The 27,464-nt window shown below is 40.7% G+C and overlaps 1 protein-coding gene and 1 pseudogene across 1 annotated transcript; one reads left to right on the top strand and one right to left on the bottom strand.

The window, feature by feature from the left end:
- Positions 1-980: 980 nt before the first annotated feature.
- LOC116508947 (neuritin-like) lies at positions 981-9,488 on the bottom strand. The gene is made up of 3 exons (XM_032217802.1): positions 9,446-9,488; positions 7,891-8,059; positions 981-1,209 (listed from the first exon to the last, which is right to left on the bottom strand). The coding sequence occupies exons 1-3, from the start codon at positions 9,486-9,488 to the stop codon at positions 981-983; spliced, it is 441 nt and encodes a 146-aa protein (XP_032073693.1).
- Positions 9,489-17,690: 8,202 nt separating this feature from the next.
- Positions 17,691-18,839, top strand: LOC116509444 (annotated as a pseudogene).
- Positions 18,840-27,464: the final 8,625 nt, after the last annotated feature.

Below are 27,464 nucleotides of genomic sequence, written 5' to 3'. Positions count from 1 at the left end.
TATCCAGAGAAGCAATGAATAGTCAGTTCCATTTCTCCATTGCTGTTTTACAGCAATGTTCATACTTCATTCAAGTGACCCTCTGAACATCCACCCAACCTGCAATACAGACATTTTCCTTAGAAAATTGCAAGGATGTTTACTTCTCACTGAATATTTCTTTCCATTTCAAAAATATTTACTGTAATACATATTGTATCTTGCAACATTCATGGGAAAATCAGGGGGAAGAAAAACTATTTTGTCAGGAATGGAGGGAAAAGGGTATCACAGCATTATTCCTTGCAAACATATGTAGATGGGTTCAGATGTTGTTCCTTAAGCTACCTCAGGGTTGGTCAATCTTCTTTATGTAAATCTCTTGCAATCTCATTCCTTCAAATACCTCTATGACAAATCAATCATCAATCTGTAATCTTCCTCGGGACATTTTGGGGAGCTCATTTCAGATAGATAATAAAACCATCATGTTCTGCTGAGAGAATCCAGTTATTTTAGAACCTCATGCTACCCTCTTCAGTTCCCCCAAATTTTCTTTCTTAAAACTGCAAATCTATTAATTACAGAAGTTACATCTACATACAGAAAGATGGTTGCAAAAAAGTTCATTAAGTGTAGAAATCAGTACAACAGTTGGCATGAAAGGCTTACCAAAGCAAACCCTAATTAGCAGGTCAAGATATAAAATCTAGTGGCACCATTCCACTCGTGCCACAGTTTCCTATGCAAGCTGTATTTTAGTAATTTAAGTTTGAGATTCTTAAGGCATGCACAACTTGTGATTGTCAAAATTCAATTGGAACACTTGCCATATTTACAACTGGTCTCACTGGAAAAATTAAATATTAGGAAATTTTGTTATCACAATCAAAAATTCACTGAAAGAAAAAAAGAAAAAGAATGCCACAAACAATATTTTCAAAATATTAAGGGGGGAAAAAGCATATGTTAATTTGTACAAAATCACAGAGCTGTTGCCTTCATAAATTGAGCCAAATGAGCATCAGAGTGATGCCTAATAGAAAAAGAGTTGGGATCTGGGATGAGGGTAAATTTTGGTAGTTACTGGAGATGCAGAGGTCAAAAAGATTGCCTTCAAATTTGATTTTTCTAGATTCCTTTTTCAACTTTTCCCAGACAGTCACCATCTCCTCCTTCTGGCACACCCAAAGAGTAGCCATTGCACAATTATGAAATTCATTCCAATATCTGCAAAAGAAGAAAGATATATCAGAATTTGTTGCCGAAAAATCAAATCCAAAAAGCACACACAGAGAACTGATTCAACTGGATTCATTAACTTCTTTAAATACATAATAACAGATGAATAAATATACAATACCAATAATAGATTCTTTCAACATGGTAGAAGTTACAAGCAGAACACAAGCAGGAGAGAACAGTTTCATCTCATAGTTCAGAGCAGACAATTTCATTTCCAACACAGAGTTTAATACAGACAAGACTAGTTTCAGTTTCAGTTCTCAGCATGGACTCAGATCTGTTTAAGCTCCCATTGGCTGACTTGGTTGCTATGCCTATTCACTGGCTGACTTCGTTACCATGTCTCTCCCAGTCATGAATATTCTAACAGGAAACAATAAGTTATTTACCACCAATAGAATATTTGTAGCTTGGGGCTGAAGTGTGGGGTCCTTCGTGCTCTCTGAGATCCCATCAAGTGCAAAGAGCACTAAGGACTCCACAGTTCTTTGCCAGGAAAGTCACAGATAGGCATGGGCCATCTATGAAGAACATAACCCGTCTATCCATCTATCCATCCACCATCCATAATATCTGGTTAATTGGTCTATGCATTTTGGTCTTTTTTTAAATAAATGACCTGCTTTAATTCTATTCATTATAGAAAGTCAACTCTGAGAAGCAAAGAAACCTATCCTCACACAATGACTATAGTTAATATATAGTTCCTCTGTACAGAATCTTTTCCAGGTCACAGGAGGATATTGTTCCAAGTATGTAGCAGCATCTCCAAGATAATCCTAATGTAGTATTTAACATTATGCAGCTGAAAAGTGAAATATTAGTGCCTGCCATTCAAGACCATCCACTCTGGAAAGGTTATCTAGTCAAGAATGGGAAATTTTCTAATGGTTTTGGGGGCATTAAGGGGAAGTCAAAACAGGCAGCTAAATAAGGAGAATCCCGCATGTTGACGCAATTGCTATTTTCTGAGGGTTGTTAATTTTTTTAGCTTGAGCATTTTTCCATATCTATTCAGCTAAAGCCTATTTTAGGGCTTCAGAAATGCTTTTTGTAAGCTTCCTGCCTGGAAATTGCAAGACATATTTCCACTTATTTTTAAGTTATAGTCAGGCAGGATTATAGGGGCAGCAATGAGGGGTTTTAGAGGTAACCCTTCATCTAAGTATTTTTCAACTTCAGATGGGTAGAGTTCAACAACTCCCAGTCCATCCATCTTAACATTGCCAAATATTAAAAGCCTCTGGTTTCTGTGTGTGTGCAAACCTTTAAGGTTCTTTTTTTTTCTTCCCTTGTTTATGAAAATTAGAACTCATGGTCTCCTGGTTTCTAGTCTGATGTCATAACCCAGCACCAAACTGGTGATATGCTTACAATCTTATATTGTGCTTTCATATATTGTGTTTTTATGGTGTGCTAAAGCAGCCTTAGTGAAAGTGGTATTTTCCAGAAGTTTTGTGTTGAAACTTGCAGACTGAGAGCAAGAAATAGTGTTGGTACCACTTTAAACCACCAATATGGCTGTTTTAAGAGAAATGTTTGTCTAAAGAACCCTTCACTATATATTCTTACTATATTCTACATCAATGTAATGCTTTTATAGCAATAGCAATAGCAGTTAGACTTATATACTGCTTCATAGGGCTTTCAGCCCTCTCTAAGTGGTTTACAGAGTCAGCATATCGCCCCCACAGTCTGGGTCCTCATTTTACCTTCCTCAGAAGGATGGAAAGCTGAGTCAACCCTGAGTCAGTGAGATTTGAACCGCCGAACTGCAGATAACAGTCAGCTGAAGTGGCTGCAGTACAGCACTCTAACCACTGCACCACCTCGGCTCTCATTTTCATTTTCCTCCATTTGTGTATATTTAGTACATTAAAATCCATAGCATAATAAGAGACCGTTGTAAAATTGACAAGATAGCTTTTGCTAACTTGCATGAAAAATATTAAAGCCTTGGATGATTTCAAATATTAAATTATCTTTTAGAGGGAGCCTCCACCATGTGGTGGTGCCCAGGGCAATTGCTTTCTCCTTAAAAAGTCCCTGAAATCACACTAAAAAAGCGTCTTAGTTGGCTGCCAACTGTCAAGAACTCATTAAATAGAAGAAATGTGGTAGAAGAAATCTTCTAAGATAATAATGACAGAGATTGGTGCAAAACAAGGTAAACTCTGCTTTGATTTTCTATGGTTGTTTCTTCTGAATCCTGCAGCAATGTAGTGGTGGGAGGGGAGAGAATAGAGTAAGGGGAAGCAATTCAAAGCCAAGACCAACATCTTAAATCATACCTGGCAAGTAATTGGCAGCACTGGGAACTATGATTCCTCTCCCTTGCAACAGCCTAACTATACATTTTACATCAAGCCGTGCTCTGCAATAGCTCCGTTCTTTTTTTTCCGCCTGTGGAAAATTTTTATTACATTTCTCATCTTCGCTTCTTCTCAAGGTTGCACATTGTCATATTGTTCATTGTTCGTGTGCCTAAATGTGTTCCTTCAGCACTGAATCAAGAACCACTTTCATTTTTCAATCATTCTTTAGTCAAGCTTCATTGTCAGACTATTGATTTATTTCCCATTGCTTTTTGTACCACTGTTTTGCATTTCTTCACATTTTGAACACGCAAATAGGCCTTACACCAGGACACATTTAAGTTACAAGGTTCTTCTGGGAACTGACTTTTCTTTTCTTTTCAAAAAAAAAATTGAACTGAGTTTTAGAAAATCTTGTTCTGTTCTGTGATAGATGAGGAAAAAACAAATAGCTTTGGTATCTTTTTTGAATCTGTTAGCCCCCAGAGGTAACGTAAACTAAGAAACCAATGCCATATGTGACTGGACTATTTTTATTTTAACAGCTTTAATACTGTTATAGAATCTTCCAAGTATGAATGTACTTCCTCCTCCCTCACTTTATCATGGTGTGAGCTAAGGAAGGCCTTGTATGAGTCATTTTTCTCAAGTTATTATTATTTTTGGCCCAGGAACCATTAATAAGATAGTGGCTCTTTCTCCTGCCCTTCTCTATCTGAAGGAAGTGTATCTAGTTTACAATAATCCACTTTAGCTGCGGTGATGGACAATGGTGGGATTCAATTTTTTTTACTACCGGTTGTGTGGGCGTGGCTTTGTGGGTGTGGCTTTCTGGACGTAGCAGGGGAAGGTTACTGCAAAATTCTCATTCCCTCCCCACTAACCTGCTTTCCAGCTCTGTTCTCCTGTTCAGGGCAACAAAAGATCAGCTGGGAGGCTGGGAGACAGTGGGGCCAAAGCCAGCCTATTTGCCGGTTCTCCAAACTACCCAAAATTTCCGCTACCAGTTTTCCAAAACCTGTCAGAACTGGCTGAATACCACCTCTGGTGGTGGATTCATAAGCATCTTCACTCCCATTGTCTTTCATGATAAACACATCTAATTCTGGGCAGAAGATACCAAATGACTGATGGGTTGAAAAACATCCAGTTCAAATCTTCTGTGAATTCATGCTGACCTTGAATAAATCTCTACTTGTTGTCCTCAACTCCACCTTCCCTATTGGAAAAAAAGGTACTGGGGGCAATAATATCAAATGATGTGGCAGAATTGTTGGGGGCAATAAAATAATACATTTAAAGTGCTTTTAATATTTGAAAGCACGGGGCAATCTTAATTCAGTTCCTCTTGATCACAGATACTGCTTCTTTTGCATTATGCTTATTTACCGTAGTCCACACAGCAAAGCTAGCAACTCATGATGCTACAAGAGGTTTTGTTTTCCTGCCAGCTTGTTGCAAAGTAACACTGAGTAGGGCTGAGCAGGAGTGACTGGCCCACTGTCACTCAACTGGCTTCCATGTCTAAGAAAGGACATGAATCTCTGCCGTCCTAATCCAACATCTTAACCACCATGTCAGGCTGGCTCTCTTGAAAGCGTTTATACAGACAGTCCTCGATTTACAATTGTTCGTTCAGTGACTATTTGAAGTTATAACGGCACTTTAAAAAGTGACTTATGATCATTTTTTTCATATTTAATATTTACAATATCCCTATGATCCCGTGATCAAAATTTGGTTGTTTGGCAACTGACATGTATTTCTGACCGTTTCAATGTCCTGGGATCATGGGATCAGCTTTGGCAACCTTCTGAAAAACCAAGTTTATGGGGAACTCAGATTCACTTAACAACCTTGTCACTACCTTAATAACTGCAGTGATTCCCTTAACATCCATGGCAAGAAAAGTCATAAAATGGGGCAAAATTCATTTAGCAAATGAACTGAGCAGCAGAAATGTTGGGTTCAATTGTGGGCATAAGTCAAGGACTACCTATACAGTAATTTGCATCATCATCATCAACATCAACATCAACATCAACATCATCATCATCTAGTACCAAGATTCCAAATCCAGTAGTGTTCTTTACATCGGAATTCCTTCTTCTGGCCTCTATCAAACGCTTATTTTTTCCTTTATTAATCCCTTCATTTTATTATGTGAAAAATGTCTTTGCCCTCTTGTATCTGGTCTTTTTATAGGGAGACAGTAGCTCAGTGGCCTAGAAGCTGAGCTTGTCGATTGAAAGGTTAGCAGTTCAGTGGTTTGAATCCCTAGTGCAGCATAACGGAGTGAGCTCCCGTTACTTGTCCCGGCTTCTGCCAACCTAGCAGTTCGAAAGCATGTAAAAATGCAAGTAGAGAAATAGGAGCCACCTTTGGTGGGAAGGCAACAATGTTACGTGCGCCTTTGCCATTTAGTTATACCAGCCACATGGCTACGGAAACGTCTTCGGGCAGCGCTGGCTCTTCAACTTTGAAATGGAGATGAGCACCGACCCCTAGAGTCGGGAACCACTAGCACATATATGCGAGGGGAACCTTTACCTTATTTGGTCTTTTCATCAGCTTCTAATCTAATTTATTGTGGTTTCTACATTCCCCCATCTCTTCTCACACAGTTTTGACAGGACAGTATTCCTCCAGAACTTCTGGCTTTTTCCTTAATTGTTTTTTACATTTCCTAGTTTGTGTATAGGTTTGCTCTGTCCAGTGTGATTCACCCTTGTAACCTTCAATGATCGGCATTTATCTCTACAATTCCTTTATTTCTTCCCATTCTCATGTCTGCTTATAAGCATTCTCTGCTAAGCATTCTCTGCTCAAACTTTCTGCAAGCTAAATTTCCAACATCTTGATGCTTTTGCTATTTTACTTCCTTCTTCTTGCACTTGATTAGATTAAAAATAAACAAACAGATGTTTTTGTATTCTCCTCAGTCCTCTGGCTGTGAAGCTGCCCAAGGTGGCAAACCAAGCCTGGTGAAGAACAGTGGGGATAACAAAACACTACCATTATGGTTAATATTGGTAGTTAGAAAATGCATAGTTTAAAGTCAAAGACCATGCCAGACAGAGGAAATTCAACAAGCACTACATAACAAACGATAACGCTATATTAACTGAAGCTTTGAAGGTTGTGGCATTAAAGTGAGTGGAGAAATTACACAAGATAAAGGATGAACTCCTTCCCAGCACTATAGCCCTAAGTACGTATAGTCTTCCCCTTATAGTTGCCTTAAATCAAAGAATTGGATACCAGAAAATCAAATTATATTATACCCAGGATTGAAGGACACTGATAGGCTGAAAGCCACCACGCTGAATTGGTAGCCAACCAAAACTGCTCAGGCTTAAATTGTACTCATGGAAGAGATCTCTTAAAATTCTAGTATGGTACCCCAATCTTTACTTGAAATCAAATGCATGTTTCATAAGAGGCAGCAGAACTGGCTTCATCTTTGCTATCTACAAAATGACATTTCTAATTGTGTTTAGAACCTAGGGCTCCAACATGTAAAGAATGGATAACAAGCACTTCTCAACAATAAACTTGTTCTCTTGTATTGGTACTAACTTTAATTTGTCTTTTGCTTTCAATTGATGGTTGTCTTTGAGGAAGTGCCTTTGTTAGCACTTCTTATGATAAAACATAGCAAACCCAAGCCAGTTTCAAAACAAAACTCCTGTCCATTATTGTGGTTCCTATGGCTAAGCAGGAAGATGGAACAATTTTCTGTGGGTAACACAATTTGCTAGCCAATTAATAGACATGCAACCAACCAGAGTACTATGAGAGTGGAAACCTTCACTTTTTCCACTAATATTTGGAGAATATTCAGTGGAAACATTCACAGAGGAGAAAAGAGGAGGGGATAGCAGTGATTCTGATTTAGAAGGCAGGCAGGACAAGAAGCAATGGATGGAAGCTAATCAACAAGAGAACCAGTCTAGAACTGAGGAGAAATTTCCTGACAGAACAATTAATCAGTGGAAAAACTTGCCTACAGAAGTTATAAATGTTCCAATACGGGAAGTTCTAAAGAAGAGATTGGATAACCATTTGTATGATGTGGTATAGGTCGGTTTTTCTGCTTGAGCAGGGGGTTGGGCTAGAAGACCTCCAAGGTCCCTTCCAACTCTGTTATTTTGTTATTCTAAATCAGGGGTCCCCAAACTTGGCCAATTTAAGTCTTGTGGACTTCAAGAGTTGAAGTCCACAAGTCTTAAAGTTGCCAAGTTTGAAGACCTCTGTTCTAAATGATTAAAAGGGACAACTGCAGTATATTCAAGACACACATCACAATAGGCAGTTCCTACAGTACAGTTTAGAGAGATTTGCTGCTCACCCACAAACAACCTGTAATCCTTGCAGCAGAGTCTGGTTCACTTTGTCTTCTTCAGCTGCTTCTTCTTCATATCTAGCCATGTTCTCTCCTAATTTTAAGATGCAGCCAGAGAAATCTTGATAAATATTTTCACACTCAGTTTCTGCCGTCAGTAACTTGAGCAAGTACCCTGCAAATGGAAAGGGGATTAATGTAGCATCTAATAGCACAGCTCTTTTTCCAGGCACTTCATCTAAAGACCAATTTCTCTTAAATAAGAAGCGTAAAATGTGTCCGTGTGTGTTGCACACGTATATTTTATGCTTCTTATTTAAGGGAAATGGGTATGTGCAATACACATGCACGCGCACACGCATAGAGACAATAAATGGTCATCATATACAAGAAGCACAACCAAAATTAAGTATTAAGTAGAATTCTGCTTCAAACATTGCATTAAGCCACAACGTCATTATCATATCATTTGAAAGTCACAGTGTATGGTTGGTGTTATGCAAACCGAGCCAGCTGTGGAGTTTATTCAATAAACCATGCTTTAACAACCTATAGCATGGCATAGTAAGACACAACTTGCTTGACAAGATCAGTGTTGGGGATTTTGACCCGAAATACATGATTTCCAAAGGAGGGACTGAACAAAGAGCTGAGCCAGTATGATCTCTTGTAAACTGTATTTGTATTTTATTATTTGTATGCCGCCCTTCTCCGGGAGGACTCAGGGCGGCAAACAATTCAAGGGGGAAAAAGGGGAACATAAAAAGACAAAATACAATGTCTTCTTTTACAAGGCTATTTAAAACGTAAAATAGAAAAAGAGATGAGCTTGGTACTTAAAAAGGGGAAAAAAACCAACGGGAAGAATAAAACGAATCCGTACATGAACGGAAAAGTAAACTTGCTTCATTCAGAGCCAAGGTGGCGCAGTGGTTAAATGCAGCACTGCAGGCTACTGCTAGATCAGCAGTTCAGCGGTTCAAATCCCACCGGCTCAGGGTTGACTCAGCCTTCCATCCTTCCGAGGTGGGTAAAATGAGGACCCAGATTGTTGGGGGCAATATGCTGACTCTCTGTAAACCGCTTAGAGAGGGCTGAAAGCCCTATGAAGCGGTATATAAGTCTACTGCTATTCTGAACTGCTTTCGGAAAGTCTCACCGCCTTAACCTGAATTTGAACTGAAAAGTGTTCCTTGGAAAGTTTCCCCTGGAAATGAAGCAATGGATTTAGCTAAGTTTGCCGTCAGAACGTTGCCATCGCTAACACTATCTCGGGCTCTTCTATTGTCTTATCCATTTCGGGAAGTTAACAGTGGACCGTTTCCCACAACCTTCTAATGATGCAGAGAAAGAGAGAAAACATCCATTGATGCCTAGTAAACTGTCTTAACATATCTGATTTTTTAAAAGCGCTCTCTCTCTCTCTCTCTCTCTCTCTCTCTCTCTCTCTCTCTCTCTCTCTCTCTCTCACACACACACACACACACACACACACACACACACACACACACGCCATTCCAGTTGGACCGATGCCTGCGACCGGGACGAGATTTGGGCTTACCCAGCGTGATGAGTAGCAGCATCGTGCTGGGTCGGCGTGCCATTGTCGCCGCTGTAGCTGCCTGGTTTAGGGGCTCCGGGTAAACTGGATCGCCCCCACCGGCAGCCCTCCCATTCCTCTTCCCTAGGGAGGACCCGAGGGGCTTCTCCACCTCCCGACGAGGAAGACAAGGCGGGAATTGGCCCTGGCAAAGCTCCGCGGGAGCCTCCACGCCACGCGAGGGAGAAAAGTGCCGCGATTCCCCTTCGGAGCGCGCTTGCTCTGTCTCTGCCCTCGCTCAGGTCGGGCTCTCTGGCGCTGACGGCAGGGCAGACCTTGCCAGGTGCTTTGCGGAACAGCCACGCGGGACGGACACGGCGGGGGACGTCGCGGGTGGAAGGAGGCAGGGAAGAAAAAAGAGGGACAGCGCGGAACAAGCCCATTTCCAAGAAAACCCAACTGAGTCCATTCCGGTGGGCTCCAGCCATGTGATCTTAGCCCCAAGTCTTGGTGCAGGTTCTGAAAAAGGTTTGGGATCTGGAGAGCAGTTACACCAACTCCTGTGAGATCCATTAGATCCATCCAGCCAATCATCAGGGAAGATGGGAATTATAGGTAGTCCTCCGCTTTCGTCGGCAACTGAGCCCAACATGTCTGTTGCTAAGTCAGTCATGAGTTAAGTTATTTTTTCCCCGTTTTGCAACCCTTTTTTTTGCCACCTTTGCTAAGTGAAGCACTGCCGTTTTTTAAGTTAGTATCATGGCTGTTAAGCGAATCTGACTCTCCCATTGAAGTTGCTGATTAGAAGATCGCAAAAGGGAGTGGCATGACCACAAAATACTGCAACCGTCATGAATATGAATCACTTGTCAAGCATCCGAATTTCAATCACATGACCAGGGGATGCTACAACGGTTGTAACAGTAGTGGGATTCAAACATTTTTACTACCGGTTCTGTGGGTGTGGTTTGTTGGGCGTGGCTTGGGGCGTGGCAAGGGAAGGTTACTGCAAAATCCCCATTTCCTCCTGATCAGCTGGGACTCAGGAGGCAAAGAATGGATGGGGGTGGGGCCACTCAGAGGTGGTATTTACCGGTTCTCCAAACTACTCAAAATTTCCGCTACCAGTTCTGCAGAACTGATCAGAACCTGCTGAATACCACCTCTGGGTTGAAAAACGGTCACTTTTTTCAGTGCTGTTGTAACTTTGAACAGTTGCTAAATGAGTTGTTGAGGACTACCTGTATAATCCAGGACAAGGATAGAGAAAGCTCAAATAGCATTCTTCAAAATGAAAAAGGTCTTCTGCAGTCATGACAGAAGCCTAAGACTGAAAATCAGGCTTGTCAGATGTTACATCTTTGCTATCCTGTTCTATAGAATAGAGGATTAGTCTTTGACAGAAAACCACTTGAAGAAACTAGAAGCATTTGAAATGAGGATTTGAAGATGGCTGTTATGTATAAACTGGGGTGACAAAATCACAAATGAGGAGGTGATAAGCCACCTGGGAAAGCAAAGTAAAATCATCAAAGCCATTAAAAAGAGAAAGTTACAATATTTTGGACATGTGATGTGACACCCAGAAAAATATAGCATATTTCACTTGATCCTCCAGGGAAAAATGGAAGGCAAACGAGGCCCAGGCAGAAGAAGAACATCATGGCTTCAAAACCTAAGACATTGGTTTGGACAAAATTCAGCAGCACTTTTTCATGCGTTTGTTGACAAAAGTAGGATTGCCAACATAATCACCAACATCCGATTACTGATATGGCACAAGAAGACGACCTGTATAATTCCAAACATTCAAAGAATTAACTCTACATGGTATACTTGGGATGTGTCCAGGGATGAAATCCTCCCAGTTTGGCCTAATTCGGTCAAACCGGTAGGGATGATTGTCCTTGGTTCTGCAAACTGGTAGTAAAAAAAAAACTTTGCGAGGATCGCACAGCTTAGCTGTGAGCCGTGCAATCACTGGAAGTTTTTTCCCCACTTTTTAAAGCATTTTTTCCCTGCACCGGAAGGGATAAAATGCTTTTAAAAGCTTTTTAAAAAGCTTCCGACAATCGCACGGCTCACAGCAAATAGGCAGGGAAAAATGCTTTAAAAAGAGAAAAAAAAGTTGGCCATGCCTACCCAGTCACATGACCCCATCACCACCATCAAGCCACACACATAAAACCGGTGAGGTTAAAAAAATGGATTTCACCACTGGACATGTCTCAGATATTTTATCAGTCTTGAACCTACCTCTCAGCTTTCCCTGTTGCTGTTTTTTAATGTCAAATTGAAGAAGGTTATTGTTACAAGTAGTCATAGTCACTGTGGTGACAATCTCTGGTTCCCTTGCAGTGTCCTCAATCTTCTGTTATTACTCTGGTTCTATTGAAATGAGTGAGCCATTGTGCAGAGTTTCTGAATTGCTTTGTGTTGCTTCTGGAACTGAATTCAGCCTCCAATAGTCCACAAATTGGTAGCTGCCCTAAATTAATATTAGCAATACTGTAATACTTCCCCCTCCCTCAATCTTTATTTTATTCGAAACATTAAAGTAAAATGTGTGTGCCCGCTTCCCAAGGGGAGAGGAGTTATTATTTTTGAAATGCAATTATCAGTATTCATTGGTGGGATCTCCAGGCACTCCTCCCCGTCTCTATCTATCACCTATAGAGATAACCTTGGTTCCCATGAGAAAGTTCTGTGTTTTGTCTAGCAACGTATTTCATCCTCCTTCCCCCTCCCCACTCTGAGTGGCAACTGGGGAATGAAAAAAATGGCTTCTGCCAGGTTCGATTCAAAGTTGACACAAACTTTTAAAAAGGCAGGTACTCCTATGCCATTGGCTGGAAGAGCACAATATCCTAGATCAGTGGTTCTCAACCTTTTCTTCCGTGGACCACTTGTTGAGAACCAATGTCCCAGATATTACCAGCATTTGTGCCCTGATGTGCCAGTGTGCCTATAGACAACTTTTTTAGTTTCCCGCTTTATCTGACATTTGAGGGTTTTTTTTACAAAAATAAAATAATAATTTTTGAAATAAGCCTCCCAACTGCCAATCTTCAACATCAAGTTTGTTTCTAAGAGGTTTCTAGATGAATGGATACAGTGGAATCCTTTGGCTAGAAATGTGTACACTTGTCTAGGAAAGCAGAAGATAAACCGGTAAGGTGAATGGGTGGAAGAGTCAAGATTTAGACAGAATTCTAGAAAATCAGTGCCCTGTTGCTGCTTATGTTTCTTATGGCCACCATGATATGCCATGAAAGTCTTCAACTATCATTTTCAAGTGTGTCGTTATATCATATTGGTTCTGTGCCTTCAAGTCAACGTTGACTCCTGGCAACTGCCTGGGCTAGACCTTGTTGTTTTCTTGGCAAGATTTCAGAAGCATCTGGCCATTGCCTCCTTCCTAAGGCTGAGATAAGGTGATTGGCCCAAAGCCACCCAGTTAGCCTAAGACGGGACTAGAACTCACAGTCTCCAGGTTTCTAGACTTTAATCACTATACGAAACTGGTCCTCATAATATGCTATTAAAATCCTGCAAAAGCTTAGAGATTTTAGCATTCCTACACAATGCTAAAATATGATTGACTCACTGTTGCACAAATAGAGGCAATTGGGATTAATCACTAAATCCTGATTCAGTTAAGGCTGCTGTACTAGAGTAATGCTCTTTCCTGGCCAACTGACAACCCTGTTCTGGGCATATTTTTTTGCAGGAGGTGCTTAAGAATTCACTTTAGCCTCTCCAGTATAATTTCTGTTACATGTAAATGATGCTGATGCAAAAGAGACATCATTTATTTCTACATTCCAGCTGGTGCCATGATTAAATTGCACAAGGCAGCCATACAAAACCACTAAAACTTATTGTGTATAAATATCCTAAAATGTTGGACCATTGAGGATTCTGAGGTCATTTATTCATGAGAGAACTCCAGAGAGCAGAGACATTTGTATTCTACATACTCACTGATGAGTACTAAGCCTATTTAATATGTAAACCATATCACTTTTTCAGATCAAGGAAGTTATCTTGCAAAACCAGAATACTAAGAGAAATGTGTGTTCATAGAATCAGAGAGTTGGAAGAGACCTTAGAATCCAACCCATCCCTATCTTAAGTGCGGAAGCCGTATGAGCAGATGACTATTCAACCTTCATTTGAAGGAGAGACCAGGGGTGGGCTGCTGCAGGTTTGCACGAGTTTGGGAGAAGCTGTATCTAAGAATCTGCCCAGTTGAGAGAACTTGCAAATCCCACCCCTGGCTGGCCCTGCCAACCCCTCCCCTCCCAGGAGTCCCCACGCGGCCCATTTGGGATAGCAGGTAAGTACATGGCCTGCACGGAGGCTTGAGTAGGGTGAAAAATGCTGTACAGCACAATGAGGCAGTATATGAATGCTATTATTGCTATTCCCCCCTCGTATGCTGGGATAGAGATTGATGAGAGGAAGTTGTTGTGGACTGAATGGAAAAGTTTAGCTATGATGCCAGGTCCTTTAGTTGTGGTGCGATAAAAAGGGTATAAATAGTATTGTACATGCCTCTGTTATTGGTCAGGATAGGCAAAACCTAAGGACCCATCTGAAATTCAAATTCCGTAATCTTTGACCATTATTCCCCTCCCTTGGTCTGAATAAGCATGCCCAGTTCATTGCAAATCGCAGACAGGTTTTGTGTTTGAAGGATGATCAATATCCCATTTATTGAAGGAATATGAGTTAATAGGGCACTTAATAGATCTATCTCTTCAGGATTCTTCTTACTACAGTATCTTCCGAGCATCTGAAATGAGCATTAGTCCAGTCAATCCAGTTTCTTAAAAGAGAAAAAAAAAGTAACAAGGATGCTCACATGTAAGACTTTCAAACCAAGGTTTCCAAATTCTACCACTGCTACTATTCATTATTGATGTTGACATTTAATCCCTCCTGTTCTTTTCTTTTGCCTGTGGCAAACACAGTTTCCACTACTTAGACCTATCAAAATCATCCCAAAGATGTTCATCAAAGCCTTTCTTTTAAATCTGGGGAGAAAAACCCATCTGATTTTATTTATTTTTTAAAAAAAAACAACTAGTTTTTAACTTTAAAAAATGTAGAAAACTACCACCTTGCAGAGTAAAGCTTCAGCCTACAATATCACAGAGGTCTGAGAAATATTCCTAAGAAATAAAACTGGAGGGGTGACTTCAGTTTTGTTTAGATGTGAATCAACTTGGTAAAAGAAAAAGACAGAGTTATCTGGAGATCAATAGCAACTACAGAAGTCAATGAGAAGCACCCTACCACTAAATGTTGTATTTTTTGGGGGGAGGGGGAGATAGATGGAGGGATTGGCCTTGACCCCGTGGTAATTATTTTTGGGAGAGTGCCTACAAGAAGCTGTGACCACCAGTCCCAAAGAAATAGCCTTTCTCTGTTTTAATTCCACACAAAAAGTCTTGCAAGAAATGAAAGTCAACTCTTAATTGTAAATGTGCTTCCTCAGTCTGAGAAGACAAAGACATTCCCCTTTTTGGTTGCCAGTTGCCAGGGAGGTCTTATTATTTTTGAGATGCAGGAGGCAGCGAGTGTCGTCACCTCATGGCTGCAATATTTTTGGGGAGGACTTATTTTTTTGGGGGGAGGGCTTATTTTAGCGCATGCGCTCAAAAGCCTGATTGGGTTTATTATCTGGGGAGGTCTTATTTTCAGGGAAACAAGGTACTTACTGTTGATCGATTAGATCAGATGAGCACTTTGAAACGTGCTGTTTATACAATTTCTGAGTCTCTAACCTTGTTCACTTCAAGAGTAAGCAGGATGGGAATCACCACAGAGATTCACATTGTACCAACTGGGAAATATTCCTGGATTGCTTCAGAGTAGAATGCTGAAGCTATTGACAAGACTCCTAAAGAGACTCAAGCTTGACTTTTAGGCAAAACCTGGCTTCTTAGGTAGGCATGAGTTTCTTTAAGAGACTCTTTATCCTAGGTAAAGGTTCCCCTTGCACATATGTGCTAGTCGTTCCCAACTCTAGGGGGTGGTGCTTCAAAGCCAAAGAGGCAGCGCTGTCTGAAGACGTCTCTGTGGTCATGTGGCAGGCATGACTGAACGCCAAAGGTGCACAGAACTCTGTCTGTTACTTTCCAGGGGTGGGTTGCTGCTGTCATTACTGATGGTTTGGTGCGTGCAAAAATTTTGCCCCCGCACGCTCTGCCTGCATGCGAATTTGCAAATAAAAAGTTCTGCACGTGCACAAAACCTTAAAAAATGAAAAAGAAAATACAATGAAAATTGTTCTGTGCATGCACAGAACTGAAAAACAAGATGGTGCCACCTGAGAGCTAGTTCGAAGGGGTGGTAGACCTGGGTCACTGCCAGTTCCAGCGACCCAGGCCGCCAAGTTACTACCTATTCAGCTGAACCGGGCCGAACCGGGAGGAACCCACCTCTGTTACCTTCCCTACCAAGGTGGTGCCTATTTTTCTACTTGCATTTTTTACGTGCTTTCGACCTGCTAGGTTAGCGGAAGCTGAGACAAGGAACTGGAGTTCACTCTGTTACGTGGCACTAGGGAGTCAAAATGCCTAAACGCTGACCTTTCTAATCGAGAAGCTCAGCCTCTTAGCCACTGAGCCACCACGTCCCTTCTCTCTATTCTAGGCAACAATAATTGAAGTTTGGTTGCTCACAGAATATGACTTCTGGCATTCTGAATAGTTGATTGTGATGATGTGCTCCAGAGACTCATTACACGATCTGGTGCAGCAGGGCTTGGTCCATCTCAGAGTTGAAGGTCTACAGAGCATTCTGGGTGCTGGCATGTGGAACCGTTGAGGCAGGCCTTTCAAGCAGAGGGCTTCATAACATCCTGAGGTTGAAGCCTTCAAGGATGTCTCAGGAAAACAATCATCTCCAACCTCTTTGTCAATAGACACCTTAGCAATATCCACGACAGGCTCAATGGCCATATCGGCATTAGAACTCAGACTATCTGCAGAGGAGAGGCTCATCCTGCCATGTAAGCAGAATGGAAGCATTATTATAGATCATCTGCATTCTGATTTGCTCTGTCTTTCTACCATGGAGTATAGGGAAAAAAACTATTTCTTTTATAAAAGTTTTTTTTAATTTTTTATTCTATTATATATAGTTACCAGATATACATTCACATACATTCACATGGCTATTGTTTTTATTTATCTTTATCACTTTTACATATTTGTTTTTCCATATAAAACATTAAAATTTATGTCCTGGATTGCTTTTTTTTACCATCCTATACACCTACTTTGTATTGTCACCACTCTATTTTTTTTCTTTTCTTTTCACTCTCCCCTCCCTTCTCTACTTTCTTTCTTCCTCTTCTCCTTTACCTCTCCCCTACGCCTCTCTTCCTCTTCCCCCTCCTACCCTCTCTCCTTCTCTTTCTATCCCTTCCTCTCCTTTCCTCTTTCTTCCTTCTCTCCCATTTCCTCTCTTCTCCTCTCCTATTCTCTTCCTTTCCTTTTCTGTTGTTGTAGTTGTCTCTTTTCAGTTCTGAACTGGTGTATTTTCGGGATGGTATTCCTGCAAACCCTGTTATAATTTTATACTTATCCTTTCCTACTCTGAATATAGGAAAAAAATTGTTGGCTTGTTTCTCTGGAACCACCCAATGAATTGATACTTGGATTTAGTACTATTGTGATGCCACAGATTGGTATCCTCTGGAAGTATAAGACTACAGTTCTAAGCCAATTTAGCCAACATGGAGCTGTAATCCCAGTACACCTGCATTTACCAGATTGGCTGGTCTAAATTTTGACAGTATCAAGTTGATTAAAATAGTATATTTTCACTAATGCATTTGAAATCTGTGGCATGGCCTTTCTGACTGAACTGGGAAGATCTTTTGCACTACTGCTTTCTATGTGGAGAGACAGATGAAGTTCTGTTTCAATTCTTGAATTTATCATGTTTTTCCCATCCTTCCCTGAGATCCAGTGGCCACCATGAGGTCAAATAATAAATTGACTTGTGAATATCATGTCACAACAATGAAATAATATTTGGATGAGAAATCACCAGGATAGGAAGTCAAAAAACATTCCCAGAATAAGACAATGTAAATCATTTCTATATTATTGCCAAAAAAAAAAAACCCTATCATCAGCTCAACTCAAGGGAGTCTTTACTTTTCTTGATAGTGAGTTTTAAAAATATCTCGCTTTAACTTTATCACATTTGGACAAAAAATTCTCAATTATTTCTCACTTACCCTAAAATGGAAGTTGAACTCTTTGATGGCTTCTCATGCACTAACATTTTCAGGTATTTGTGGGCTAATTCCCAAAGCCACTTAATTCTGCGGTTCCGGTTCTTGAACATTTTGAGTAGAACCAATTTCTTCATTATCTACCAGAGTTCCGAGAGAAACAAGGTAAGTTTTCAAATGCATTCTAATGTTTTCTGATCTTAACCGTATCTTCCTTAAAAATAGACCCCATTTCAGAGCCAGCATGTTGTAGTGGTTAAGAATGTAGTAGTTGAATGTCTTTCTGATGACTGTGAGAGAGATGAGACCCAGGGGTGGGCTTCAAAAGTTTTAGCAAGCTGGGCGGGCATGGCCATGTTGGGCGTGGCCTAGTTGGCCTCCTGCACTACGGTAGGGGGAGTGTTTTTGCCCTCCTCGGGCTCTGGAGGTTTTCCTCAAGATTCTGGGAAGGTGAAAACTGTCTCCCCAAGCTCTGGAGGCCCGAATGTCTGTTGGCCCATTTTTTGCCCTCCCCAAGCCTCTGCGCGTGCCCTGCACCTACAGGCTGCGTGGGGACTCCTGGGAAGAGCAGGGCGGGATGGGGTGGGTGGGGACAGCCAGGAGTGGATCTGGGAGTTCTCCAAACTGCACAGAATCTTAACTAGAGGTTCTGCTGAACCCCCAGCAGCTCACCCCTGATAAGGGAGTATAAAAATGTTGGGAGACGTCTTCCTAGTCCTGGGTATCCAACACCCCCTTTTATTGGGTGCACAGACCTGCTCCTAACTATGTTGTTGCTAAATCCTGTTTCTCGTGTTTTATATTTAGCTAAGAAGATAAAAAAAAGTCTTGTGAGATTCTCCTCGGAAGATGAAAAACTGATATTAGGCCACCCTCTGATTCTCACAAGGGAACTCACAGTGTGAACAATTTGGCCAAGGAACGTCAGGATTTGACAGCTGTTGAAGATGCTACACAGTGCTATCGTGATATGAGAATGCATCACAGAACTGATGCTCATTCTTTTCAGATTATGAAGGTGGAAGGAATGGCTGCTGACAAATTATGTAGATTTGCTATCAAGCAGTTCCAGGATTCCAAAATTAAGTTCCCACTGCCACAAAGAATAGTGTGCCACCAGTATGCTTCATCACCAAGAGACCAAATACATTCTTCTAGATGTAGGCTTGATTGATATGCTCCAGATATCAATACCATTCTTTCTGAACGTTTAGGAAACAGAAAACAAAAGATCCTGGATGAGGAGTGGAGGGTTTGCTATTAGCCAGACATTCATTGGGTGACCTTGGGCCATTCACAGTCTTTCAGATGTCAGTGTGATGTGAGTTTCCTAGCGGTGTAAAGCATTATGAAGTGATATATAAGTGTTATTGCTATCCTATAAGACCCTGAAGAAATGAAGTTTATGTTTGTTTTGTTTTGTAATCTAACAAATAAAGTTGCTTCTTTCCAAACCATTCTGCCTAATTCAGGATTTGATTCATAATTTGACCAAGAGTAGGCCACAGGTTATGTGTAGTCCCTGAAAATCCTTGGGGGGGTGAATGGTTGAGTCCCTCATTCATTCATGCTCTCTACTCTATTGTGATTCCTAGCTATCATACAGCTATCTAACCTAAATTAAATTTGAGGAAGAAAGGAAGAAATGCCATCTTACCCTTTTGAGTTGGCTTATTACTTGTACTAAATTGCTTATCTTTGGTACTTCATTCATCACATCAATGATCTGGGAAAGGGAAAGGGAGGGAGGGAGGAAAGAAGTAAGTAAGTAAGTTATAGGGATAAGAGAAAAAGACACATGATTAATAGCAATAAAGTATTAGAACAACCTCATCCAATAAATTAGGCTAATTCTATAATATCAAATGGCCCCATATTAGTGCACCTTTTTAAAGCCATACAACTGTAAACTGAAAAGTAAGCTTGACCAAGGGAAAATATAATTTAAATTTATTTTATTTACATTTGAATTGAATGAAAAGAAAGCAACTATATAAAGGAAATATTATTACTAATGTGTATTTGATCATTTTTATTTTCTATCACCCCAATAAAACAATTTTTGCTAGCAATATTTAGAAAGGATTGGATTGCAAGTTCCACAGTATTCAAGGCTGGGTGTAGCTTGGGCCTCCAGAAGTGAAGCACAACCAAGTGGCCTCAACAGAGATCAATATAATAAGAACGAACTCAGAGGAATGAAAATGGTTGTGATCTGCACCCTCAATGTAAAATCTACTAGATCTGTAACTGGCCTGAGTAATGGGTTAGATAAATCATTATAGACTTATGGAAACTATGTGTCTGAGTAAACAAACTAGATGGAACTCAACAGGGACTTTTCACAGATATTGAGAATTTGATGAATTAAAACATGCTTGTTTAGAGTTTGATCACATATTATCATAAAGAGCCTCTTTTAGGCTGTAAAAGTGGATTCTTGCACTGTGCAAGAGATTGAATTCAGTGATCCCCAAGTGATCCCTTCTAACCTTACATGCTATGAATCCAGAGCACAAATATTGCATTACATATATCCTTAAGGAGCAAGTGTCCCACAAATTTTACACAGTTGCTGAATTAATCAAGTTTCTGGGCTAACACAATACATTGGAACATAAACTAACCCAAAGGGCTAGAGCTGCAAATTAGGTCTACTGTGAGCATGAATTATTGGAAAAAAGTGAAAGATAAACCTGAAAAGGGGGCAAATCAGGAAAAGGTTCATAAAAATGTAATTGTTTATGTTTATAACTTTGCTGCACAAAGGAAAATTTAAAAAGCTATATACCCCTCCCAAAAATAGCTTGAAAGGGTTCAAAATACCAAGCTTAATATTTGGTACAAATAAAGTCCTAGATCTTTAACTTGCTATAGAATTGCTTATAAATATTCTGAAATAACTGTATAGAATGGCTTCCCCCAACAAGATGGTCTGTTGAAAAAATGCTAGACCTCTGAACCAGCCTGGTCTTGGCAATCCTCCACACATTTGAAGGATGCCATGTAGAAGAAAACTACAGGAGATGAATTGTAAGTAAAAATACACATGACACAACAAATACACATGGCTTTGTGGCCAAAGGCCATGAAGGCTAGGGAATTCTGGGAATTGAAGTCTACACATCTTAAAACTTTCAAGGGTAAGAAACTCTGGCCTTAGTTTATCTTCTCATTTAAGTTCAATTTAATTTGCTTTGTTTGTTTCACTCTATCTTTTGATTCATATGTTTTGCTGCACACTCCAACTCAAGATTCTCAAAGTGTCTCTATCTTTAAAAAAAATATAATGAGTTAGATGCATATTTATGGTTCTTCTATCCAGTCACTGCTTTGTCCTTTTTACCTTCAGCAACTGTTCCATGCCACTACATCATCATCCCAATTGCTGTGCTCATACACCTGACCAGCACTCCCTCCAGCTGCCCAATAAGGACCCCAACCCAATGCAACTAATGTGCACCTTGAACCCACATATGCCTAACAACATTTGCTTTTTTTCAGTTAAGAAAAGCATACCTAACTGCCACTGTGTAAGAGGGCATCAGTGCCATCTTTTGAAGAGATTGGAAAAGATAGGAGGAAGAAAGATGGACCCAAGGGACTTGTATTGGGTACAAGAGAAGAAGTCACGGGATCCAGGAGGTTGGATGAGGTTGGAGTTTGAGTAGGACACAGACTGCCAAATATCTTCAAAGAAAATGCTGCAAATCAGCCTTTCCAATGTATCCTCTAAAGCAAGAGCTGATAATCCCGCACATACATTTTCCATGGCAATATGGAGGCAAAAGCAAATGATAATTGATCAGTGCGATCCTTGCATGTGGAAGGGATTATAGATAGGACTAACTCATTGGGAATATTAAGACACCAAATTCAAAATACTTCTGTTAAGTATTATTACACCAGGAATGAGATTTTATGATTGGTTAGAAAAGAGATACAAATAGAGGAACAAAGTATAAAATAAATAACTCAGATGACACATTATTAAATTAGGGGGAGGGAGTAGGAAAGTATTAAAATGCAAGTATACAAATTAAAAATGATACAAGTGGAATCATTATTAGAAATAAAATGTAACAGAGAAAATTATTTGTATGAAAATATAAAGTTGGGATTGCTGAAATGCCATCCCGAGAACCCATCAGAGAAAGTAAATAAGCAAGGGCAACAATGGAAAGGAGGGAGGATGAAGAGAGAAAGGAAGAAAGGGTAAAGTGAGGAAGTAAAGGTGGGGAATTAAGAGTAGAAGAGAGAGTAAGAAGGAGGAGAAGAGAGGAGGGGGGAGAAAGAGAGTTGGGAAAGAAAGGATGAAGGAGAGGAGGAAAGAAGAAGGTAGAGAAGGGAGGTTGAGAAGGAGCAAGGTTGTTGCAAAATAAGATGGAGGCATGGGGTGGCAAGAAAATGACCCAAACTGTATTGTATATATTTGGAAGAAAATAATGATAAAGATTAATGATGAATAGATAAATGTTAATAGCAATTATAAGAATGTTTATTTGTGAATGAATTTGACAGAGAAAAATATAAAACTTTTTTAAAAAAAGGAATGGGCTTAAAAATATACCAGGCAGTAGCTGCACTCATTTCAGCAAGCCTGAGACAAAAACACAGCTAAATTAAGATCCAACCTGATGAAAATAAGATATGACAAAAACAAAAATAGCAGAAACTTGAGAAATACAATTAGCAAAAATGTCCTAAAGACCAAAGGCGCTGAGTGCTTCCTTAAGCACCCCACGTTTTCACTTAGCATCTGTAAATCATTGAAATAGATATGATATGAGTTGCCTCGGAGAGAGAGTTCCATCAATAAGTTGCTATTACCTTGGCAGAAGATGGAAGTGCCATCTATAACTGTTTGCCAAGAGAAATTTTGAAAGTTACTGTATTTTTCGGACTATAAGAAGCACCAAGATTTCAAAGAAGTCAGGAAAAAAGTTTTTGTCCTCCCTGGCCCCCAGGAGCACTCTGCACGCTTCAGCAGGGCTCAGAGAAGGGAAAAATGCCAAAACGGGGGGCATTTTTCTCTTCCCCCAGCCCTGCTGAAGTCTGCAGAGTGCTTCTGGGGGGTGAGGGAAGGCAAAAACGCCCCCCCCCATTTTTTGCGAAAAATAACCAATTTTTCATCCATTTTTTACAAAAATGGAACACGGTGGTGAGGCTTCAGGAGGCCAAAAATGGCTGTATTTTGTGTATAAGATGCACCAACATTTCCACACTCTTTTAGGTGGGGGAAAGGTGCGTCTTATACTCCAAAAAATAGTAGGTTTATTTTATTTATTTATGTGTGGTCCATCTTACCTATAGATTTATACGAGGAGTAAAATCTATACTCATCATGAGATACCGACTACTCATTCTTATGATTGGCAGGGTGTATACAGGTAGTCCTTGACTTACAGCAGTTCGTTCAAAGTTACAGCACTGAAAAAAGTGACTTGAGCATTTTTCACATATATGACTGTTGCAGCATCCCCATGGTCACATGATTTACGGTTTCTTGACAAGGTGGGTCATATTTATGACGGTTGCAATGTCCCAGGTGGTCCCAAGATCCCATTTTGTGACAAGCAAAGTCAATGGGGAAGCCAGATTCACTTAACAACCGTGTTACTAATGTAACAACTCCAGTGTGACTCATTTAATAAATGTGGCAAGAAAAGTCATAAAATGGGACAAAATTCACTTAACAAATTACTCAGCAACATAAATTTTGGGCTCAGTTGTGGACATAAGTCAAGGACTACCTTTATCAGTAAAGTGTTTCTTCTGGATCAATGAAGTGACCAGTCAAATCTTAGTCAACTGGAAGCATCTATCTCTTCTAACAGCTTCTAGACCTGAACTGGGAGGCTTACAAATTGTGGATATCACATAATCACTGTTTTACTTTTATGAAGCTTAATTTCATTCAGTTTTGAGACATGGGATGGTCGAGATAGAATGGCTTTCAATCTTGACATCTGGTATATATACTATCCACCACCTTCTCTGGCAGTCTCTTCTATCCTTGAAGTCTCCAAATAACTTCTACTGTTGGCTGATAATGCAATTTAAATAACCAAGCTCCTTGAATAAGAACCATGATTTTGAGGATTTGGAATATACAGTATTGCTGCAATATCATTTGTTAGACTGACAAACATCATTTGTTAGTTCAGCAAATTGTTAAAGTCAATAATATATAACGCTGACGGAACAATGGAAAGAGGCCTTTCTCAGTTTTGTTTCTATAGAAGATAGTTCAATGTTTCAGCCTTAAAATGATATTTTTAGCTATTTAGTTTACATACTATGATTCATTAGCTTTCTTCCCCAAGAACAAGTTTATTTCTTTCCTTTTATTAGTTATTTAATAACTTAGGTTTTAATCTTGTATACCAGGATGGGAAACATACCGTGTTTCCCTGAAAAATAAGACAGGGTCTTATTTTCTTTTGACCCCACCCCCCCGAAATAAGTGCTTGGCCTTATTTTTGGGGAGGTCTTATTATTTTTGAGGTACAGGGGGTGGCGAGCATGGTCACCTCATGGCTGCTGCTATGTTGCAATTCAGGGAGGCCTTGTTTTGGGGGGAGGCCTTATTTTAGTGCATGTGCTCAAAATCCCGATTGGGCTTATTATCCAGGGAGGTCTTATTTTCAGGGAAACAGGAAAGGATCTTCCAAGTATTGCTAACTGAAACTGCAATGAACCCCAGGCAAAATGGCCAATGGTGGGGAATCACAGGATATGTGGTTAAGCAACATCTGGAAGGTCATCTCTTCTTCACATTTACAACCTTATGGCTTGTTGATATTAATTAGTCTTAGATTAATTAGACTAATTAATTAGTCTTCCGAAAAGAACAATGTAACCCATCAAATTCAATGCACAAAACCATAATGCAATAAAGTATTTCCAATATAACTTAGTATTACAAAGTGACAAATGATTATTCCATAACTGGAGATTGTTAGAGTCGCTATTAAAAAGACAATCAACTTTCAAATGAAACTTAGGTCCAAAATATTCAAAATGCCTAAAGAAGGAATACATTAAGACATTCTTTCTTCTTCCCGATAGCCTTCATTTTCTTTCCGGTGGTTCAGTCTGAGCTTCACAGGAGGGCCTGTAGCAAGATAGTTGAGAGAAAAGGTGACTGCTGCTCTCTCTGCCTCTGAGAAGCTACTGGACCTCTTGGTTTGGGGAGCCATGAGTGATGTTCAAGCTGCACAGGTGCTATGACATCATTTCTTTGTGACATCAGAAACCATGACAGTAATGCAGAGAAATTAAAGTGCTGGAGAAAAGGGTGGGAGGAGCAGGATTATGGAAAGCAACTGGAAATATTCGTGGAGGTGGTTTTTTTCTGAGAGGCTGAGACAGATTCCAATAAGGGAATCCTAAGATTGGCTTTAGGATAAGGCTGAGTAGGCAGTGACCTTGGGGGGCAACGCTTAGGACAGGGGTGTCAAACTCAATTTTATTGAGGGCCTCATCAGGATTGTGTTTGACCTCAGGGGATGGAGTGGGTGCGGACAGAATGGGCATGGCCTGCTCAATGTCATTCATTCATTCATTCATTCATTCATTCATTCATTCATTCATTCATTGAATTTATAGGCCGCCCAATCCCGGAGGACACCGGGCGGCTTACAGAAATGAAAAATATTAAAAAAAGAATTAAAACAATAAAATACAACAAGATTAAGAAGAAACAACATGCACCCAATCAAAGGGGGGCTGGACCTCAATCAAGAGGTCAACAGCCCCAGGCCTGCCGGAAAAGCCAGGTTTTGATGGCTTTACGGAAGGCCATGAGAGTGGGTAGGGTCCGAATCTCTGGGGGTAGCTCATTCCATAGGGCCGGAGCGGCAACAGAGAAGGCCCTACTCCAAGGCGTCGCCAGCCGGCATTGTCCAGCTGAAGGCACCCAGAGAAGGCCCATCCTGTGCGATCTTATTGGTCTTAGGGAGGTATACGGCAGAAGACAGTCTCTCATGTTGGGGGCACTCTGCCAGTGAAAACGGGCTCCTGAGCTCCGTTTCTGGCTGTGAAAACCTCCTGCAACTCTCTGCCAGCGAAAAGGGAGCTCGGGAGACCCCTGTGCTGCCAGCTACCACACAGTTCTTTCAACAGTTTCAAGAAGCCTCCATACCAGGGGTGGGTTCTGGCTGCTGCTACTGCTGGTTTGCTCAGGGATGCACCCCGTGTGCGCACTTGATGCGCACAATGTGTGCATGCACAATACTAATAAATGCTGCTGTGCATGCACAGAAGCCAAAAACAAGATGGCGTCACCTATGGCGCCACCAAGAGAAATGGTTTGAGGTGTGTGGCAGGCCTGGGTTGCTGCCGGTCCCAGCGACCCAGGCCACCAAGTTACTACCTATTCAGCCAAACCGGTTTGAACCGGTAGGAACCTACCTCTGCTCCATACCCATTTGCACCACTCAGGTGAACCTAATGACACAGATAAACCTCCAAGTGACCTTAAGGACCCTCTAAAAGAATGCAAATGACCAGCTGTCTGCAAGGAGTATAAATCCTTCCATTCCCCACCTTCCAGTCAGAGTTGAAGAAGCTTCTTGGATGAGAAGCAAAACATCTTCAGAGAAAAAAATCCAGAAAGTCCAGTTGCCGCTTGAAAAAGCACCTTTGGGCTCACTTGTGGAGAGTGAGGTTTGCAGAGTTCTTCCTTGTCCAGATAAGTGTGCTGGTCCTTCAAAGGCCATTTAGAGAAACCAATGAATAAGAAGGGACTTCTTGTCTGATATCTTAACCACTGAACATTCAATTTAAGAAAGAGTCACATATTGTGAAATCACATGCTACAGAAAATCAACACACCACAGCTTACTGTTGACATCTTCCATAGCTTGTTTTGCAAAGCCCAGCACTGTTGTTCAGTATTTGTGTCAAGGTAGAAAAATAACTTCCTTTCCTTTTCTAGCAATAGCGAAGTTCTTCTCACACAAAAAAAGCAGCAGCATCAAAGAAGCCTATAAGGAATCACAGTACATGATGTGAGGAGGAATTTTCTTATTCTATTCATCATTGAGGCCTGGGCTGAAACTCATTTCTCCACTCCAAAGTTTGGAGAGATTCCAAATTAGATATGACCAATGTGGTATTGTGGGAGAAAAGCAGGTTGAGCCAGAGGGGAGGGTTAAACATGTCAAAAGAGCTCACAGGAGGGACTATTCAAGCGGTAAACAGAGCTTGCATCCAACCTCATCAAGGTATCTTGTTAAAGATTCCTGTTACTTGATCTCTCTCAGGAGAGCAGGAAAAAAATGTTGCTGCTGGGCCAACAGCCAATTTTATGGACTTTACAACAGTCAACGTGCTGTTGGAAGAAATGTCCTCCTGGGTTCAGTTCCAAGTGGTTGTCAGACTCCCAAGGGGCCATGCAGGGGCAACTCTCTAGGCTGTGTTTTGAATCCAAGCTTGGCTAAGTTCCCAGGTGCCATGTGGTGAGTTTCTGTAGAAGGCTAATCCTACTTTTATGATGTAGACTAGCTCAGGGCCCCTAATGGCCCATTGACAAAGGTGGGGCTATTAAGAGTGAGTCTGTTTCCTGCCTAAAAACATGTTTCTCAATTTCTTATCCAGGGAAATATAATATTCTGCCTTTTCAATATTTCCTAGGATATTTCATTCTCCTAGGAGAGGGGTGGGCGCTAACCTCCGACAGTGCCAAACATTCCCCTACCCCATTGAAGTCCCTGTTGCAAATGTAAGCCATTGATGGTTGACTTTTGAAGGCAGGTCCCATTATTCGTTCCATAGTCC

This window comes from Thamnophis elegans, chromosome 5, assembly GCF_009769535.1.
Source record: "Thamnophis elegans isolate rThaEle1 chromosome 5, rThaEle1.pri, whole genome shotgun sequence".
NCBI classification, from domain to species: Eukaryota; Metazoa; Chordata; class Lepidosauria; order Squamata; family Colubridae; genus Thamnophis; species Thamnophis elegans.
Note: the sequence above shows the minus strand (reverse complement) of the source record. Positions and strands in the feature narration are given on the sequence as shown.